The following is a 19112-nucleotide window of genomic DNA, read 5'->3' as shown; positions in this document are numbered from 1 at the left end:
TGTTGTGGGCTGGAACAGGGGGGCCCAGGCCCAGGGTGGCGAAGTCCCAGCACATGTGCAGAACTGTGACCGTGTCCCATGGCTAGAACTCTGGGGGCCACATCAGGCAAGACTTTGTAAGCCACGCCGAGATGCCTGCACCTTGCCACGGCACAGCGGGGCGAGCACTTGTCAGCTCTGTAGCTCAGCCAATGTGGACTCACTTGAAAAGCCAGTGACAGTCCCTGCGGTGACATTTTCAGGCACCCCGGGTTTGCCTGCAGCTGTGAGAGAAGTCTGATGTCTCCTTCATGTCGTCCCCTAGAGCCAGAAAGCAGATCCCCTGAAAAGAACGGAAGTGTTGAATGTTGGAGAGAAATAGGGGTTGAGGGAACCTTGACAGAGGGAGAGAAGTCCTGGAAAACACCAGACAAGAGGACTCCTGGGTGGCTCAGTCAGTTAGGTGTCTGCCTTCGGCTCAGGTCATGATCTCAGGGTCCCGGTATCAGGCTCCACATTGGGCTCCCTGCTCAGTGGGGTGACTGCTCCTCCCTCTCTCCCTCTGCCTGCTGCTCTCCCTGCTTGTGCTCTCTCTCTTTCTGTCAATTAAATAAATAAAATCTTAAAGAAAGAAAATACCAGGCAATGCTTTGGACAAAGCATTTGGACTCCATTTGGGTCCTGCGGGGCCATGCTGTGGGCTGGCCTCCTGCTTGCAGGACAAGTTAGGGCTGGTGCAGGGCTGGGGGCCAGAGAGGGTGCTCTGCTCACGTGGGTGACCCCAGAAAGCGTGGCTGGGTGTCGGGCAGCACCGGGTAGAAGGGAAAGGGACCAGGAAGCTGCTCGGGGTGGGGAGGTGTTGGCAGCGCCTGGGTCATGGGATGAAGCCTCAGACACTACGTCTCCTTTGGAGGATTTACAACCTACCGTAATTCCCAGTGTCTGCCTCCCTGAGCGAGCTGGAAGCCCCATGAGGGCAGAGCCGGCGTCTGCCTTGTGTCCGTGCATCCCCAGGAGCTCGTGCACAGCAGGTGTCTTGCAATGATTTTGAATGATTCACATTCTTTTCCTCTCTCTTCCTAACCCTCTCCTTCTTTTTCTCCCTCCCTTCCGTTCTTCCTCCCCTGTTCCAAGACCAGGGGAGAAATCTCATGTAATCCTTCAAATAGCACGAAGTTAGGTTAAGGTGTTGGGAGCTCGTCTTCCAAATAATGGGGGCGGTTTGTACCCGTCCAGCCAGCAGCACATTTCATAATCATGGAAATAAGGCTCGGGAGCATTAAGTTCCTTGCCCAAGGTCACACAGCTAACAAGAGGCAGGGCTGAGATCTGACCCAGTTATCTTAGAATCCATAACATGCTTCCTCCTAAGTGAGGAAACTGAGAAGACTTGGCCCCAAAGAGGGACGATGCTGAGCCAGGATCTCTGCAGCCTCGGGGCTGGACAAAGGACTTGTCCCCATGGGCTTCTGTGTCCTGGTCGGTGGGGATGAGGCTGAAGTGTACAAGCAGGCAGGGCCAGGCTCCAGTCCAGTCAAGGCCACTCCTGGACGGCCTGGCGGAAACGATCCACACCGGCTGAGCTCTGTCTGGTCTCTAAGTGTCCTCAGTCAGCAGGCAGCTACTTCGTAAAAGATAACTAATAAGAGGGGCGCCTGGGTGGCTCAGTGGGTTAGGGCCTCTGCCTTTGGCTCAGGTCATGATCCCAGGGTTCTGGGATCGAGCCCCACATCGGACTCTTGGCTCAGAGGGGAGCCTGCTTTCTCCTCTCTCTCTGCCTCCCTCTCTGCCTACTTGTGATCTCTCTCTGTCAAATAAATAAATAAATAATCTTTAAAAAAAAAAAGATAACTAATAAGAAAACCTTCCTACAGGCACTTCCAATGGTTTTCAAACCTCTCTCTAAGGAAAGGTTTACACATGGCTTGGAGTAACTGGTTCAGTGTTTGTGCTCAGTAATTTCTTGTCTATCAAACCCTCCTCGGCCCCTGGTCCCCATCCCAGGCAGGGACAAGCATGTTTTGTTGAGTTATTCCCTGGTGCTTGCCTTGGTGCAGGCCTACAGCAGAAGACGTCCAGCTGGGGTGTGGGCGATGGCCCCATGGAGTGCCAGGTGTCTACACCTTCGGGGCCTCCAGCCTGTCCTCCCAGTGCTGTGGGGAAGGGGAGGGAATGATTAACTGTGTCTGTTCCTCTTTTCCCCTGGGCTCACAGTGGCCCCAGTGAGGGAGAGGAAGAAAAGTAAGTTTCTGGAGGGGCAGCCCCGTCCCCTTCGTGAGTGGACCAGGCAGCGTCCCTGCGAGGAAGGGAAGAGTGAGGGATTTCCTGAGGCACTAGCCGCTTCTCTCGGTGTCCCAAGTGAGTCTGAAAGCCCTAGGGTTACGTGGTCACAGTCAACGCGTGGTATCTCCCTTCTCCCCCGAGACCTGCGAAAACGGTGGTAAAGGAATTCAAACGCGTCCGTTTGCAAGAACAAGCAGACTCACGGAGCCGCAACAGCGGGTCAGTGATTTCTAGGAACTGAGGTACTATATGGGTATGGGTCGCAGCTGGCAGGATGCGTGGGACCTGGCCCGGAGCAGCCCATAGCTGCGGTCCTTGGACGTGTGTTCTCAGAGGCGGCCACGCGTGGCGCTCACGTGATCAGATGGCTTCAGCGTCCACTGTCCCTTCTCCACTACGAATTCTCTGTGTGCCCTTGGGCAGGTCCGTTGCTTCTTTCCAAGGCTCCTTTTTTCTGCATCTGTAAAATGGAGAGACCATACTGGACACGTGATTCTTCTTGTGCTTGAATTTCCTGGAGGTTTTTTTTTTTTTTTTTAAACTCTCAACATGTATAGGCACATAAGATTTGATTCTGATTCTGAAATGGGGCCAGGACATTTGCGTTTGTTCAAAGGCTCTCCCAGGAAGCTTCAAAAGCCCCTGCTGCCTATGGCCTTTGAGGACCCGTTCAGCTCTGACACGTCGGGATGCCCCCTCACCCCACGCAGGTGTTAGTTTGGAGAATACTCTGGGGCCGGCGTGGGCTGGTGGCAGGGATATTAAACCTTCCGGTGGGAGGTCCCGGCTCAGAGGGATTCAGAGCAGGCTGAGTGTGCTTCTGCTGGAGACAGCAGGAGGCTCTCTATGGGCACCGCGGCATTTGGAAAGGGTAGAAGAGAGCCCCGGGAGGGAGACAGTGAGGAGGGCCTTGCAGGGGGAGGTCACTATGGAAGCAGCATCCCAACAGTAGGAAAACCAGTGGCCTGTTCAGGGCGATGGAAATACTCAAACGTGGAGACAGACATAGCACGAGGAGCCACCAGTGTCCGGGTGAGGGCCTTGGGCGTCCTCCAGTTGGCAATGGGGAGCCGTGCACACCCTTGAGCTAGGGAGCGCACGATCGGAGGAGATCAGCCTCGCCAACCCTCTGTTTACATCCTGCCTCATGATTGCATAAAAACGTTCGGCCCAGCCACCCCTTCTGGAGCACCTACTGACATATCTTCATGTCAAGCCCGGCTCAGTGTCTCGGTGACCTGCCCGCTTCACAGCTATAGAGGCACAGGCCTTTCCTGCCATCTCCCCACACAATTCACTCTCCTGCCCCCACGATCCGGCTCTGCCCGGCATCTTCGAGGGAGTGGGCTCCCTCCGTGCCTCCCCGCCTGTACACAAGCCCCTTCCTCTGGTGGCAGCCCCCTTCCCCTTCAGCCCACCTGCAGGATGTAAGGTTTTACAGGCGAGATACACACGACACCAGGCGAGGTGGGCACAAGGCAAGGTTTATTAAAGGCGCTCTCGGGCGAGGTTCCGGGACTCAAGAGAGGAGAGTCGGGGAAGTGGCACCCGGGAGGGGGTCGAGTGGGTCTTTTATTTGGGTTAGGACAGGGCACAGGTTCACAGCCATATAAGGTAAGGTATTTGTGATCGGAGGGTAGGGGGAGTCCTGATGTTCCTGTTTGCTGCATAGGTATCGGTTTACTTATGGCAACGTGTCCTCGGCATACGTCCTTCCGGCGGAGGAGTCATGAGTAAAGGAAGATGACGGCCTGGAAGAGGATGGCCCGCTGTCATTTTTATTGTTCCTCCTGCATTCCTGGAGCCGCCGACCCAACACAGGAGGCTCTGCTTGGGGAGTGTTCCCCTAGGAGGCCTCTCTGGTGCTCCTGGGCTGCTCCCTGACCTCCCCTGACCCCTCCAGATGGCATACCCGCCACTCACCTTACACGGGGTGGCTTTTACTTGTGAATCCAAAGGCAGCGGCCCAAGGTCAGACGCTGCCTGTGAATGATGACTGTCTTTCCTGGGGCACGGTGCCAAGCGGTGTTGACCGCTTGAACAAATAGAAAAAGCAATGACCTGACCTGGGCCCTGGACCTCATTGAACTCTTATCGCAGCATCTCCTCGGGACACGTGTCGCTCTTTCCACCTTGCAGGGCATATGTGACTGTGGATATGTGAGTTTGGACAACAGCCGATCGGCAGACCTGGGATTCAACACAGGTATGCCTCAGCCCTCCTCTCCTCTCGGGGCCAGCAGCTCCAGTCCAGGAGGGAAACACGTGGGGTCAGAGAAGCCACAGGCGACTTCCTGTCCCTCACCTCTCTCCGCTTCCCACTCAGCTGGGACAACTCCTACTCATTTTCTCAAGATCCTTATCTGCTCCTGCACTCGGGGAAGTTTCCCCATCCCTCTCACACCACCCAGGAAAGGTGGGGGAAGGAGTGTTCCATGTGGTCACTGGGCGTGAGTAAGTATCTCTCCTCCCTGTGACTTCCCCACCTCTGCACCAGGGCCTGGGAAACCCCACTCAGGTCTTCTAATAAAAGCTCCGGGCCCTACGGGATCGGTCTTAGCTTCACCAGACACATCAGGACCACTGCAAAGAGGTCTGACCCACACTCTGCAGGATGAAGCTGGTCACCATGGCCTTGGTGTGCCTGCTGCTGGCTGGGCTGTGGCTTCAGGATGCAGACGGCAGAAGCAGTGAGTGTGGATGGAGTCACTTTGCTCCTCCTCAGGGGGCGGGGATGGGGTGGGAAGTGGGGACAGACCCAGGCAGGCACTCTGAGCTTGCGGGCAGGGGTCGCCCTGAACTCAGTGCCTTTGCCTCTCCTCCTCCGGGAAGAATTTCTCCTAAAGAGGGCGAATGGAGAATGTGGATGGGGTGGGGACAGAGGCCGGTGGGAGCAGGTGTCTGGTGAGCATAACGTCTGAGCCGCTGGCTTTAGCACAAGGAGGCCCTGCGTCATCCAGGGAACTCTGAGGCCCTTTAGGACAACCTGGGAGGCCTAAGGTGCACAGGAAGGACTGGGTCTTGCCTCTACCCAGTGGCAGATAACAAGGAGAGCCTCATGTCAGGACTGGGACTGGAACAGTGTGCTCATCACTGTCGGGCAAGTGTTGGGCCAGTGACTACCTCTCCAACTGGGCATTCCTTGTTGGTAAAAATGGGACTGATAATGTTGGACCTCAGGGCTCTTGAGAGAAGACGGACCTAATTCCGGGCACATGTAAGACATTGTGCAAACAATAAAACTAGGAGGAAGGAATCAGGATTGGAATTCGAGTTTCTTGGGGGTGGGGTGTGGGGGAGTGCAAACACGCACAGTGGGGGTGGGAGACCCCGACAGAGCTACAGGCCTGGGTAGAGACCATTCTAGAGAGGGTAGGAAGCCTCTTAGTTCCTGGAAGCTCTTTCCTTGTCCTTCCATCAGTTGGAACTCCCTGAGCAGCTCCCAATCTGGCCCCAAAACCACGGACCACAGTTGCCCCTGCATGTACCATATCCACTGGGCCCCACACAGTGTGGAGTCCAGAGCTCTCGAATCCAAATATCAGGCCAGAACCGTGCACTCATGGTGGGACATCAGAACTGGAAGCACCTTTAGAAATCAGTTTAAAGAGTCTTATTTGACAGATGGGAAGTCTGGGGCCTAGGCGAGGGCTCATCCTGTTGAAGACCACACAACTGGTTTGTGGGGAGCCGGGATCTGAACCCATGTTCCGACCCTCTGCCTACATACAGAACTAGGTGATGGATGACACAGCCACTGGGCTGGGTCTATCCCTGAAAGGGATTTTTTTTTTAAACCACTGGGATGAGAAGAATGAAGTCCACGTTAAGAAAAAGACGCAAACCATTTTTGTGCTTCTCTTCCAGTGCATGTGTCATCCTCCAACTGTTGCTTTGTCTTTGTGGAGAAAAGGATTCCCCAGCATATAATCCAGTGTTACAAACCCACCAGCTCTACCTGCTTCCACAAGGGTCTAATGTGAGTGTTCCTACCGGGTCCGCCTGACTCCCTCCTCCAAAAAGCAACCAACCCTCCTGGAATTAGAAATGCAGACGCTAGATGGCGCTGTTCCACCAGGTTCAGGTTTCTAAACCTGGAGCAAAGCCGTCCAAATCTGGGTGCAGAGCCCAGGATGGACGCTAGGGGGGAGCGCCGCGCCTCGTAGCAGGTGCCAGGAAAGATACCCACCGTCTCCCCTGCCCCATGCTCCTGCATGTTTCTCGGAACCCCAAGGAGCTGAGTATTATATCTTAATATCTTATGCCCAGAAGAAGAAATGGCTTAAAGGGTCTAGGAATTACTGTGCAGTGGAAAAATGAGGGGGTCACAATTACTTTCTGCTTCCAGATTTGCCAACCCCGAGTCTTGGGTGACCTTGGGCAGGTGATTCTTCTGCACCTCATTATCTGGGTACTCCTCTACACTCCTTATCTGTGAAGTGGAGTAAAGATGAGAGCTGCGTCACAGGGTCATTACAAAGTTAGATGGAGATGGCTTACCCCTGCTGTTCCGTATCTATAAAGCATTCATGTGTATTACCTTGGCTAGCCCTCTGGGGACACCCTTTTACATTATCATGAACAACACCGAAGTTCAGGGAAATAGAGAGATTTGTTTGCGGTCACCCAGATAATTAAAGTTAGAATTGGTCTATAGTTTGGTTGGACAGTCGCCAAGTTAAAGGGGTGGGCAGGTCAGAAAATAAATACACACACACACACACACACACGCACATTCACACACACACACACACACACGTATACTCACAGTGAATCTAAAGCAACGAGTGAGGGTTCCATATGGACATTGACACATGGAAAGATGGATCGAGGGCCCTCGGAGATCCTCTAGGAGGGAAATTTCCATACTAGCTAATCCTGAGTATCTGCAGCCTTTACCCTACCCTAATACAATGAATCACACTCTCCAGAAAAGGGAGAAACTCAATTTAATAAACTCTCCCTGAAGCTTGGGTGTTCCTCCCAGCCTATCCCTCCCATGTACCCCCCAGGTCTCCTGCAGTGCCTTCATTTTACAGGCCCAGAGCGAGCAGCTTGGGGGCATCCCCAGGGCAGGGGGGGAGATGGGAATGTGTGTGGCAGCCCAGGGGCAAATCATGTGACCCAGCTCCTCCTTTGTTCTTTGCCCACAGAATCAAACTGAAGGGCGGCCGAGAGACGTGTGTCTTAGACTCAGCCGCATGGGTTAAGCGTCATTTAAGAACTGCGAAACCGTGCCGGGTGAAGTGAATGTGAGAGGGTTTCTTTCCACCCTGGACTCTGAAGATGGCGTGACTTCCCCTGTCTCCCCAGCCCCCCACCCCACCCCGGTCCTTCTGCCCAGCTTTGCCGGGTCACAGAGGGTCTGCTCAGTCCTGATAAGCTATGTTGTTGCACTTTATATATTTAAATGCCAGAATCTTCAATCCCGGCTTCCCTGGGCTTCTTGGATCCCACAGGGATTTCAGGGTATAAACTTGACTGGCAGTGAGAAGCTGGGGCCAAGGGGCTGGTGGCCAGGGGCGGGATGGGAGATATGTTGGTACTGATGCCGAAAAAACCTGACATCTTGTCCCCAAGAACCAATAAATGGCTTACACGTCTCAGATGACTGGCTTTGTCTTTTGGGGGCTGGTTGGGGATGAACGCTTGGTCAGGGCCATGATAAAGATTCTCGGCTTCCCCTGACAGCAGCAGAGGGCACGGTGAAGCAGAAAGCGGGAACCCAGGGCTGGGGTTCCAGAAGCCACAGCTGCTGTAGCTGGAGGGAACCTTGTGAGGTCAACCACCTCTAAGATGTTGCTGGCCCCATTTCATAGATGAGGTGCCTGACCGTTGGTGAGGGACAAAGATGGGCCTGAGGATACAGAGCTAGTCAGATCTGGTGTTAGAGCCCAGGACTCCTGTCTCTGGGGCTAGAAAGCTTTCCTGTGTCCCAAGTTGCCCAGTGATGGCCTGACACAGCATCAGGGGTGCAGGGGTGGGGTGGGGACTCTCTGTCAACCAGGCAGATGCTGCAAAGTTGTTTAGCAGGACCTCCTCTTGTCCAGGCCTGAGTGGATCCTAGGTCTTACAGAAATGCCAGCCCAGCTCACATGCAGGAGGGAGGCAGTCCTGGGGAGAGCCGGAGAACCGTTCGCCAACATCTGGGAAGCAGAGACCCCACCCTCATGAAGGGGTAACCACAAACTCCGCCGTGCACCACGTGGGTCCCCAGGGAGAACAGCAAGGTGTGTGGAGGGGAGTGACTTGTGGATTGCCCAGAATCTCAGGATTGGCCCCCTTTGGAAGACCAGCTCGGTGGCTTTGGCGGGAGACGTTGCCGTGTACTGTGCTGGGAGAGGCGTCTCTTCTTTCCCCAGTGTTGCACGTGTCACAGGTCTGGTCTGTTCTTCATCTGCCTCCTGCCTTCCGTGCCGCCCCATGACCGCCCTGCTTCCCTTCGCTAAACCCATCCCACCCGTGGCCCCAGACCACTCTGCCTGACCTGCTGCCGCTGCCCTCCACCCTCCGACGGTCCCTCCCTCCTGCTCTCTGGACTGACTCCAAACTCTGCACCTTACTGCTCCAATTCCTCTACAACCACACCTCCAGTTTCCTCTCTAAAGGACTCTACCTTTTCTGTTCTGGAAGCCAAACTCTGACCATAGGGGTCACTCCAGGCCCTCAGCCGGCCTTTCCATCCTGGGCCTTCTCTAGAAGAATCTCTGTTATGACCGTGCTCTGGCATCCTCCGGGGTCGATGCTAACTAGGACCGGGTCATCTCATTCTCCCCGTGGAGGTCAGGTGCGTGTGGTGTCTGGATCACTTCAAGGACCGCTTGGAGCGGGGAGGCCCGGTGGCAGAGACCATTAGAAGCCGATATTAGGGGCTGGAGTCATTGTTCTAGAACGTGCTGGGCAGCTAGGTTGGGTCCTCTGCAGCAGTCAAATGAGCCCAGGTCAGCCACCAACCACCGAAAAGGTCCGTCCCACGTCCCACAGCCGTGTTCCTCCAGCGCCCTCTGCCAGCCACCTGCTCCCCCGCTCTGGAGCGCCCCCTACTGGTTGGAAGCTACCCTCCCCCAAGAAAACACCACCACAAGAGATTTTAAAACACCATGTATTTTCCGCAAAAAAATCAACAGTCCTTGGAATGGCATTCTCCTTTCTGTACTAACATATTTAGCTGAACCTCACATTCCCAAGGCCCTCCCCGCCCCGGATGGCAGTAGCCTTTTATCTCCGTGATTTGTAGGTACACGCGAGGGCTGGGGAGTTGGGCGGGAGTTAGCCACACTGCCTGAAGCTTATAAGGGACGGAACCAGGGCTTAGGACAGGAAGCAACCGGCTCAAGGCCTTGCTTAAAAAAAAAAAAAAAACAAAAAAAAAAACCCAATATTCAAAATAAACCCCAAACCAGCAACAATTCAAATAACATTAGATATTACTTAAGGCATAGTACATTTCTTTGCATCACAAAACAGAAAGCACCCTATTCGAAAATATAGTAAAATTGGTCTAGCTGGGGAGGCTGGAGGAGGATAAACAGTCGTTTGTTTCTCATACTTGGCTGCGTCTTAGTGTGACTGGAAGAGTTCAAGTCCTCAGGGCATGAGATTTTTGATCGAGATGTTTCACATAATCCTGGACCCACTTCTCCTTTGGGTTGGCACAGATAGCCTTGGCCAGTTTTGTGCTGAAGCTGTGGACGAAGGAGGGCTTCACAGTTAGGTGGACATAAGGATTTTGCCCAAGAGATGCCTCACTCGGCTCTTGAGCCCATCTGGTCCACCCGCTGCAGGGAAGGGATCCTCCAAGGGACAGGAGGAAGTCGCGGTGTGGAAAGAAGGGGATTCTGGAGGTAGTCACTTTTCTCGGAGGCCCTGGAGAAGCTGGCCTGGCCTCGGTCAAAGCAACATGGAGACTGGGAGCCAGTGCCCATTCAGGGAGCAGATGGCGGAGCCCATCCTCTCTCGGTTCATTTATCATGGTTTGGTAAAATCTTAACCCCTGAGTATGGGATCCCAAATGGGTCCGTCTTCTGGGGTGGAACTTCAGATCAGGGGGCATGGGCATGGGGTGGGGTGCGGTCAGGGAGGGGGTGAGCAGGGTTTTTCTACTTACATGACAGCCTCTCGGGGACAGTGGCTGCTGGTGATTCGATAGCTCTCCAGCTTCCGCAGGGGGATCTTCTTATTGTTAAATGTGAAACAGCAAGTGAATAGGGAGCTGAGTGCATCTAGAAATAAGGTCACAGAGAAAAAGCTAGTTTTTTATCAGCTTGAATGCAGCAGGAAGCGCCTCTAGGGAAAGGAAAGGAGAGGAGAGGGGAAGGGAAGGGAGGGGAAGGGAGGGGAGGGGAGGAAAGGGGTCGACATGGATCTTATCCACCTCAGGTCCATCATGACTGCCCAGGGCCCTGAGACAGAGGGAGAGCAGGAATATCATAGCAACGCATTGTTGCTGACCGGGGCAGGCCGGTGGAACAGATCCTGGCTCTAGTGCTCTAGGTACAGAGTTTGGGAAGCTCAGCCAGGCTCAGAGAAAAGGCCCTGGGTTTGGAGTGAGCAGCTTAGGTTTCCCTCTGGCTCTGTAATGGCTGGAAGTGGGTAGGTGGGACCTCTCCTGTCCTCAACTTGGCCTTTGGCTTCCCGTCTTTAAAATTAGACATTCATGTGAAGCTCCGACGACTCCCACTGCTCGGAGAGGCTCAGAAGTGGGGCATTTCAGCTTTGGGCTTGTTAGAAGGAGAAGAAAACAAAAAGAAGGTGAGAGGACGGGAAGGAGGGAGAGAGGGGCTTACCTGGCTGAGCAGGCACCTGGGGACTGAAGGCGGAGGCTGTGAGCAGCAGGCAGAGAAGCGTGGCGGAGACCTTCATGTCGGCGGGAAGCAGGGAGCTTGGGCTGAGCGAGAGCTGGGAGTGTCTGGGCCGGTCTCAGCCTCTTTGCAGCATGGGAGGCTCTGCATGCCTTTTATAGAGAGCAGAGAGGGTAGGAGCTCCCAGGGGGATGTCTGCCTGGGCAGGGTCATGGTGAAGTTAAGATGTAGGGCGCTCCTGAATGTGCTGAGCTGGAGGTTGGCTACCCGAGTTTTCCAGGAATTTTAAGAAGGAAGCTGTGGGCTGCAGCCGGGTAGGCCCTGTTTCCTTCCAGCTGCCCAGGCCACAGAGCGGAAGCAGGAGCACAGATGGGCCAAAACTCGCCACGGATGTGATCCAAGGAGCTGTTCCATGGCCTTGCTTTCCGCACAACCAGAGAGCGAGCGTGGCGTGAGGGTTTTACACGGGTGATGTGTTCAGTCTGGACCGGGTGCAACCCGTTACCCTCATGCCCATTCGAGGGTGAAAATGCTGAGGGGCGGGGACCCAAAGTCACCAGCCCAGAGCCTTGTGGGAAGTGAGTGATGGTGCCGGAAGAGAAAGCTGCTCTGCTTACATATGATCACCACGGCCTCCCCCCCTGTCTTGAGCGCAGAAGACTTTCTCCGAGCGGTTTTATGTGGATGTCTCATACCTGAGGTGAATCAAAGGCAGCTTCTGGGGACAAGGGCTTAGTGTCCCCTTCTGCCACTCAGGCCCAGGGGGCTATGGTTTGAAGCCCACTGATGCGCCCAGGCTCCTTGTTTTCTGGAAGGACCATGAGGTTTCTAGAGCTGTTGCCAGGAAGGGAATCACAGGGTAGAGCAGAGCGGGCTCTTTGCTTCTGTGTCTGACTCCTGCTCTCCCCCTGCAAGGAACATGTAGCTGAGCTGGAGCTTGGTGGAGCAGGGGGTCCCCCATGGCCCCAGTGGGAGGGGAAAAGGCCTTGGACTGCAGGAGACCGCCTGGCAAGCCAATTGGCCTGAGTGGTCCTTTCCCCATGCTTCCTCCTGGCTCCCAGACTCTGCTTACATTTTGCACCTGCCTGGAATCCTTTCCCCTTGGCTTCCTAGTCTAGTGGGCCTTTCCCCTCTAGCAAAACGAGTCCAGTGAGGGTAAAAGCACAGGAATAAAGAGCTAGGACAATGCTCTCCAGAGACCGACCGTGGAAAAAGGCAAAAAGCACAGGTCACCACAGCAGGACGAAGGAAGAGGGTGTCACCACAGAGCCCCTACACGCCAGAAGGAAAATCAGACCCTTAGGCCAATAAATTCAATTTAGATGAAATGGACAGTTTCCTAAAAAAAAATATTACTTACCAGACTGCCAAAGAAAAATGGAAAAAACTACTGAAAAATGGAATCAGTCATTGAAAATCCTCCCATAAAACATCCTCCAGCTCCAAAGGCTTTAATAGCTAGTTCCTTCAAGCATTCCAAAAACTAATAATTCCAGTCTTACACAATTTGTTCCCGAGAAAATCAAAAGAGTGTGCACTCCAGCACATGTTACGAGTCTTACGCAACTTTGACACAAACACTTGGTAAGAGCGACATGAGAAAGGAGGACTTTCCCTCCAAACACACATTCCATTCTTGTCCATCCTCTTTTCTGGCCCAGGAAGCCGACCTGTGTGGATTACATCCCAGTGGGACTGCAGGGCTTTTGGGTCTGGCCTGGGCTTGGGCACTAGGGAGCCCCTCGGGGTGTGGGAGAGAGGGAAGAGTAAGGTGAGGAGCTGTACTCTTTACTGCCTCTCCTGGGCATCAGCTTGGATGCAGCCTTCAACCAATGGCTTTCATTTCTCTCCTGGGGGGCACTGCCTGAACTTTGGTCCTTGGTTCTAGGGGCAATCCCCCCCACTGTTTCTAGCCTCAGGGTTCTAAAACACCGCTTTGGTTTCTCCACACTCAGCCCGAATCTTGGCTAAATGGCCTCTTTACCAGTCCATTCCCAAGTCATTCAAATTTAAGTGTAACCTGTTCCTTACTAGGACCCTGACTGGCATAGGTTTGGACCCAGAACCAGAACTGGTTCCTGGAAATGGTCCTTCCACATGGGATTCTGGGACTGGGTTGCTCATACATTTTGGAAGCATTGTAAAAGCATCTGTTGGCAGCGTGATTACTTAAATCATCACGGGTGTGGCAGACCATGTTCTAACAAGCCTGCCGGTGATTCTGCTGTGCACCCAAGTTTGAGAATCACGGAGTTACAGCATACCCGTGGCCATCTCTGATCTCTAGCGAAACCACCAGAGAACCTGACAAGGAATGTGTCTGCCAGAACTCCCTGGGCAGTGCAGTTAGTGGACGGCTGAGCTGCTTGAGCCTTTGGACTCCTTCCTAACATCCCAGGGAAGTCCCAGCATTAGAGCCTCGTTAGCTGCAGTCTTCCTTTTAAGCCTAGCCTCTGGTCAGCCCATCCGACCGAGCGTTAACTTCGCTTGTGGGTACTTGTGCCAACACATTGAATCCCGAATTTTCAGCAAGGACGTCTAGATCGATGAATGGGACCGCCTGAGCCTTGAGTGTTATTCTCACTCGTAGCCAGTCCTACACATGTACCCCGAACTTTCCTCCAAAGTGAGCGGGTGAAGGGACATCCAAACTTTCCTGGCTATCAGGACGTCTGTCTGTCCTTCCCTCTGCTTCAGGACCTGGTATATCTCATAGGAGACTGTTTAGGAGCCTGGGATCTGAAGTCAGCCAGGAAGGCTTCAAGTCCTATATCCACCGTGGTACTGGTGGATATATGTGACTTGGGGCACATTGCTTACCCCTCTGAGCCTCTAGGAGGAAGCTGATGGTTAACTGCTACCTCATTGTGATGTCGGAGTTGAAGGTAATGCAGGGAAAGTGCTCAGCACAGTGCCAATAACCTCCATTTCTAACCAGGAAGGGGCCCATGCTAGGGAAACCATGCTGTCATCTAGGTTTGGATCTCGGTGGGAAGAGTGGGATCCAGGGTGGGAGAGGCAGGACAGTGCTACTTAATGAGCAGTAGAGACAAGGTGGGTACGATTATCCCAAAGAGCCCCAGGGCTGGAGGGGTAAACAGCAGGGATCTGCCATAGAGATCCCTAAGCATGAAATGGATGGGATGCTTACAAGATGCTGCTTGACTTGAGGCAGACAATTCTAGAATTCATGGGCAGAAACCCAATATAAGTTCTTATAGGAGAGATTCATGGCCTGTTGCCTAGTTACCAGATCCAAACCGGTGCAGAGACTTGGAATCCCCAGACCAGGAATACCAGGAGGGGGTCCCGCAATGCCAGGTTGCCAGGTGAGATACAGGATAGCTGGTTAAATTTGAGTTTCAGATAAACAATGAGTAATTTTTGTCGCATAACTTAGCCCTTGGCAATATTTTTGCTAAATCTGGAAGCTCATAGGCTTCGCTAAGCCTTCCCCAGAGGAGCTGGCTGCCATATAACCAGAGCCACTCCACACTGGGGAAAGGAATCCTGAGGCCTTCTGGGATTATGTGATGAGGCCTCCAGATGGATGGTATCCTCTGCTCAGAGTGGGAGCTCGTGGAGATCAGACTCGAGTCGGTTATGTTAGGAGTGGACCTGCAGCCAGCTCTTTTCCAGCCCAATGATCTTTATATGATAGGAGTCTTCAGAACTATAGAATCTGTGATTTTAGGATCATTTTGTTGCTGCAGCATCCTGGCCTCCAAGCATTCTACAAGCTGCCTCCAGGAGCTCTGGTAAGTCTTAGCATCCTGCCCTCTTAGATCAGAACATCCTGGAATTGACTTCACTACGCAATGTTGTGGTTTTCAGAGGTTTGTTTACCCACTGAGGTCTATTCTCATGAAATTACTTATTGGCAAGCCGTCATCTATCACAGCTTAAAACTAAAACTGCTCAGGAAAGCAGGGCTGGGGCACCCTGGACTTACCCTTCACCCTGTCCGTCTCATTTCATTCTTTAAAGCTCTAAGGAATATTCAGATAGTACAACCTTGCCACTTTACGGAACAGAGCCCCCACTGCTCGAGTGGCTGATGAGAAGGGAGTGAGCCAGCAATGACTGGCATTTTCTGCCTGCCAGGCTGGCTCTCTCCAGAGAAAGGCAAGCCCGCAGAGGAAGAGAATACCACCTTCGCGGCACTGAAGGAGGGAGGTCCCTCTGCCACTCCTGGAAATAGTGCAAGACTGCTTCTTTACTCCTTCCTTCACACCACCTGCTCTCTTATCTCTGTATTCACATAGAGTATCCCATCCACCTACAATGTTCTTCTTCCCATCTGGCCCCAACAGGAATCATTTGAGGCCTTAAATTGTGTCTGGTTGTGGGATGCCTGAGTGCCTCAGTCAGTTAAGCATCTGTCTTCAGCTGGCTCAGGTCATGATCCCAGGGTTCTGGGATCGAGTCCTGCATTGGGCTTCCTGCTCGGTGGGGAGCTTGCTTCTCCCTCTGCCCACTGTTTCCCCGCTTGTGCTCACTCTCTCTCTTTTTCTCTGACAAACAACTAAATAAATAAACTCTTTAAAAAACTGTCTGGTTGTGAAGGCTTCCAGCCCACACAGATTTCACATTTCAGATTGCTCTGAAATGGATGGTTTAAAGAAGTTTTCTTAAACAGAAAACCGAAGGACAAACCATAAAGGAACATACTGATAAATGGACCATATTAAAATCAGGAGGCTCTATGCATGCAAAGGCATCTTTAAGGCAGTGGAAAGGAGAACCACAGGTTATGAGAAGGTATTTCAATTTGCACACCTGACTCTTCCTATTCAGAATACAGAAAAAACTTCTACTAATTCATAATAAAAAGACAGAAAATCTACAAATGGACAAAGTCTAAACTTAGAAATCTAAAAAATGGACAAAAGACATGGCCTGAAACTTCATGATAGAAGATATCCGACAGACACTTGAATAGATGCTCAGCTTCCTTAGTCATGAGTAAAGCTAAAATTTAAACCACAGCTATGTGGACTATAGGGACTTATGCTCATGTAGAATGGCTAACTTAAAAAGAATTGACAGAAGTGTTGCAATGCCAAATGTGGAAAAACTCTAGCCCTCAAACATTGCTGGTGGGTGTGGAAGTAAATTGAGGTGATAGGTTTGAAAAATATTTGGCAGTATTTGAAAAAGGGTTTGGTGGTTGAAAATATACACATCCTATGATCCGTGTGTGTATTTCTACCAATCCCCTCTCCTCTATCATCTACTCTCTGTCAATCTATTATCTATCGATCTATCATTTACCTGTAAATTCTTGAGTATGTACCAGTACCTCCAATTTGAAGTTCAACACAACATGTGTTTTTTGTGTTGTTGTTTTTTTTCTCTAACCTTCTGACATTCTTATGTTTAGCCTATGGAAACTTCTCCAATAGTAAGTGGCTTGACTTCCATTATCTTCAATACATTTACATATTTACTAAATCCCTATGTCAACATTCTCCTAATTATGTGGCTAACTTAGTCCCAGTCTTGTTGGCCCTGACGTGGGAGTCACCCTCTTGGACCCAGTCCTATAGAATATGTAGTTGAGTCCATGGTCTTGCCCCAGCCCTGGTGAACACACCAACCAAATGCCTCGCTCATTTCCTGGCCCTGACCCAGTGAACTTGTCTGTTGAGATCCAATTTTGACCCAAGGGAAGGAGAACAAATATTGACTCTATGATACCATGATTTAATTAAGCAGAGCCTGAGAGAAGGACCTGCATGCTGATAGTTCTTTTGGAAGTGATCCCAGGCATCAGGACTGAGGAGGCACCATAGATGAAGAAGGAGGAGAAGCCAACCCAAGTATGCGTAATTCAGGTCAGCTTAGAGGACAATGGGAACTGATTCTCCTGAGATTACCTGAGAAGCCTATGGAATGGCTCCCAGAATCAACCTCTGGGAAGAAGGGTGGCAGAAGTATATGGACATCTGCCTCCATCCTGCACGGGTGGAAGGTTGTCATCCAAAGTGTTTCCTTTCTCACACTTCTGAACCTTGGGCAAATGTGCAGGCTGAGCCAACTCTTGACCTGAGAAGACACCCCAAAGAGGAACCTGTGGGCGGAAAGCAAGACATGAGGAGGACGCTGGCAGCGGATGCCGAGAGAGCGAAGTGAATCACGGCCTGAGCTGACGGTGAAATCAGAGGTGCGCCCGAGAGGAGGCATGCCAGCTTCCCGCGACTTCCCTGGTCTTCACCCCCAGTGGACAGGGGAATAAATGGGTTCACAGAGATGAAACACTCAGGATGAGGAAGTGGATTTTTCAAAGCACTGGTGTCCAAGTCAGGCCATGGAAAGCATCAGCAACTTAAATGAGATGATGCATGATTTAGGATGATTATGTTGTGAACAAAGTTTGTTGTGAGTTAAATATAATGACACAGTCGTGGAGTACAGGTAGCTGGGCAAAGCTCAGGGAGAACAAGCGGGCTGTGTCTTGACTGTGGCCTGGGGGGGTCAGTTTAGGCTGGGTCTCCATGCCTTAGTTGGAGATTCGTGGTGCAGCTCTTTAATGAAACCGGGAGTCCAGGTCTCATTAGCCTTCTTGTCCTTGAGGCTGTGGAAGAGAGATTGGAACTGGATGTGGCCCTTGTGGTCAGCTGAATCCCAGCTGCCTTACTGCTCCTGGGGCATGAGTGTGCTACCTTGGACTTTAGTGGAAAGCTTGTCTTCAGACAGGTGATATATCTGACCGGTGTTTGCCAATAGGCTGGGCTCCTGGCTGGCGCGATGATTTTAATCCTTCCCCATTCCACCGTAACCAACAGGCATGGCCAAGTTTCCAAGAGATGTGGCTCCTAGAACTGGAGAGGGCTTGTGAGGTCATCTGCCAGGTCCCCTCGCTTTCTGCCTGTGACACAGGACAGGCTTCCCTTTCGTATGGGGCATTTGAATGCCAGAGAGGGAGATTAACATTGACTTGACCTAAGCGACACAGAGTCAGGGTCAGTTCTGGGACCAGAACCCAAGGGTCATGCTTCCCGGTGCACTGAGCTCGGGGCATCTCTCCACGTGATCAACCATGCCAGGCTCTGCAGAGCTGTGTTCATCGAGAAAACTATCCTCTTTCCCTCTGTGAGGGATCTGGTATTGGTGCTTTACTATGGTGCGCCTCATATCTGAAAATGGAGCCAGCTATGTTCATGCAGTACAAGGGAATCTCGACCTTAAGAGACCAGTAAGGAAAGGAAGTCCCATGCCTTCAAGCAGATGCTTGCAGATTTGGGGGATTAGGGCTGGAGATACCTTCATTCTGGGTCTTAAGGACACCAGCCCTCTAAATAGTTGCTTTGTGAGATTGTACGAGAAGGCCTGTGTCCCGGGCCAAATGCTTTCCCTCTCCAACCTTTGACATAGCACTCCGTCTTGCCCATTCAACCCAACATCACCCCTACGACCAGCCTGCTTCACCTCCCCTGCACCGTTACAGCGACATGCCCTCAGGCTCTCCCTTCCACACTCCTCCCCATCCTCGGATTCCAGGTTATCCTTCCTCATGTGCACCTTGCATGACACTTTCCTTCTCTCTTATTTCAAAACTTTTAGTGCATCTTATTTTTTCCAGTGTCCAGCTAGATGGGAACTCCTCCCTCTGCCCCGGCTCTTGCTTCCCCTCCTGGACCAGCTCAGAAGAACCTTGTCATTTCCCATTGCATGCCATCCTTCAAGACCAATCCTGTTAAGGATGCTTCAAGGAAAATCCTTAAAAGAGTTCCTAGGTGGTAGACATCTAGGTTCCTCTAGTTTTAAGATAAGGGTCTGAATTTGAGGATTAATCAGATGGATAACACTTGCAGCTATAGAGAAAATTTGAGGCAAGAGGAAGACTGGACAAAGGGAGGTGTGACAAGAAAAGAAATGGGCAGGTGACGTTAGGGACTGGAGCCAAAGGGCAGGAGCACCTGGATTCTCAGTTGCACCTGAAATACTTCTTCAAGGATGGGTGGCCCCTCGACCCCAAATTGCCAGTCATCGCTACCATTTTCTGCCTCCCAGCTAAATGTGACCCCATGAAAAATAAGACCAAGT

The 19112-nt window shown here is 52.1% G+C and overlaps 1 protein-coding gene across 1 annotated transcript; it reads right to left on the bottom strand.

The window, feature by feature from the left end:
- Positions 1-9841: 9841 nt before the first annotated feature.
- On the bottom strand, positions 9842-11124 carry LOC308357155 (C-C motif chemokine 13-like; the record flags this gene model as incomplete). The annotated part of the gene is made up of 3 exons (XM_080826630.1): positions 9842-9947; positions 10370-10484; positions 11049-11124. The coding sequence occupies 3 exons, from the start codon at positions 11122-11124 to the stop codon at positions 9842-9844; spliced, it is 297 nt and encodes a 98-aa protein (XP_080682756.1).
- Between the last annotated feature and the right edge of the window lie 7988 nt (positions 11125-19112).

This window comes from Martes martes (assembly GCF_963455335.1).
Source record: "Martes martes genome assembly, chromosome: 16".
NCBI lineage: Eukaryota > Metazoa > Chordata > Mammalia > Carnivora > Mustelidae > Martes > Martes martes.
This window is presented reverse-complemented; position numbering and strand designations above follow the sequence as displayed.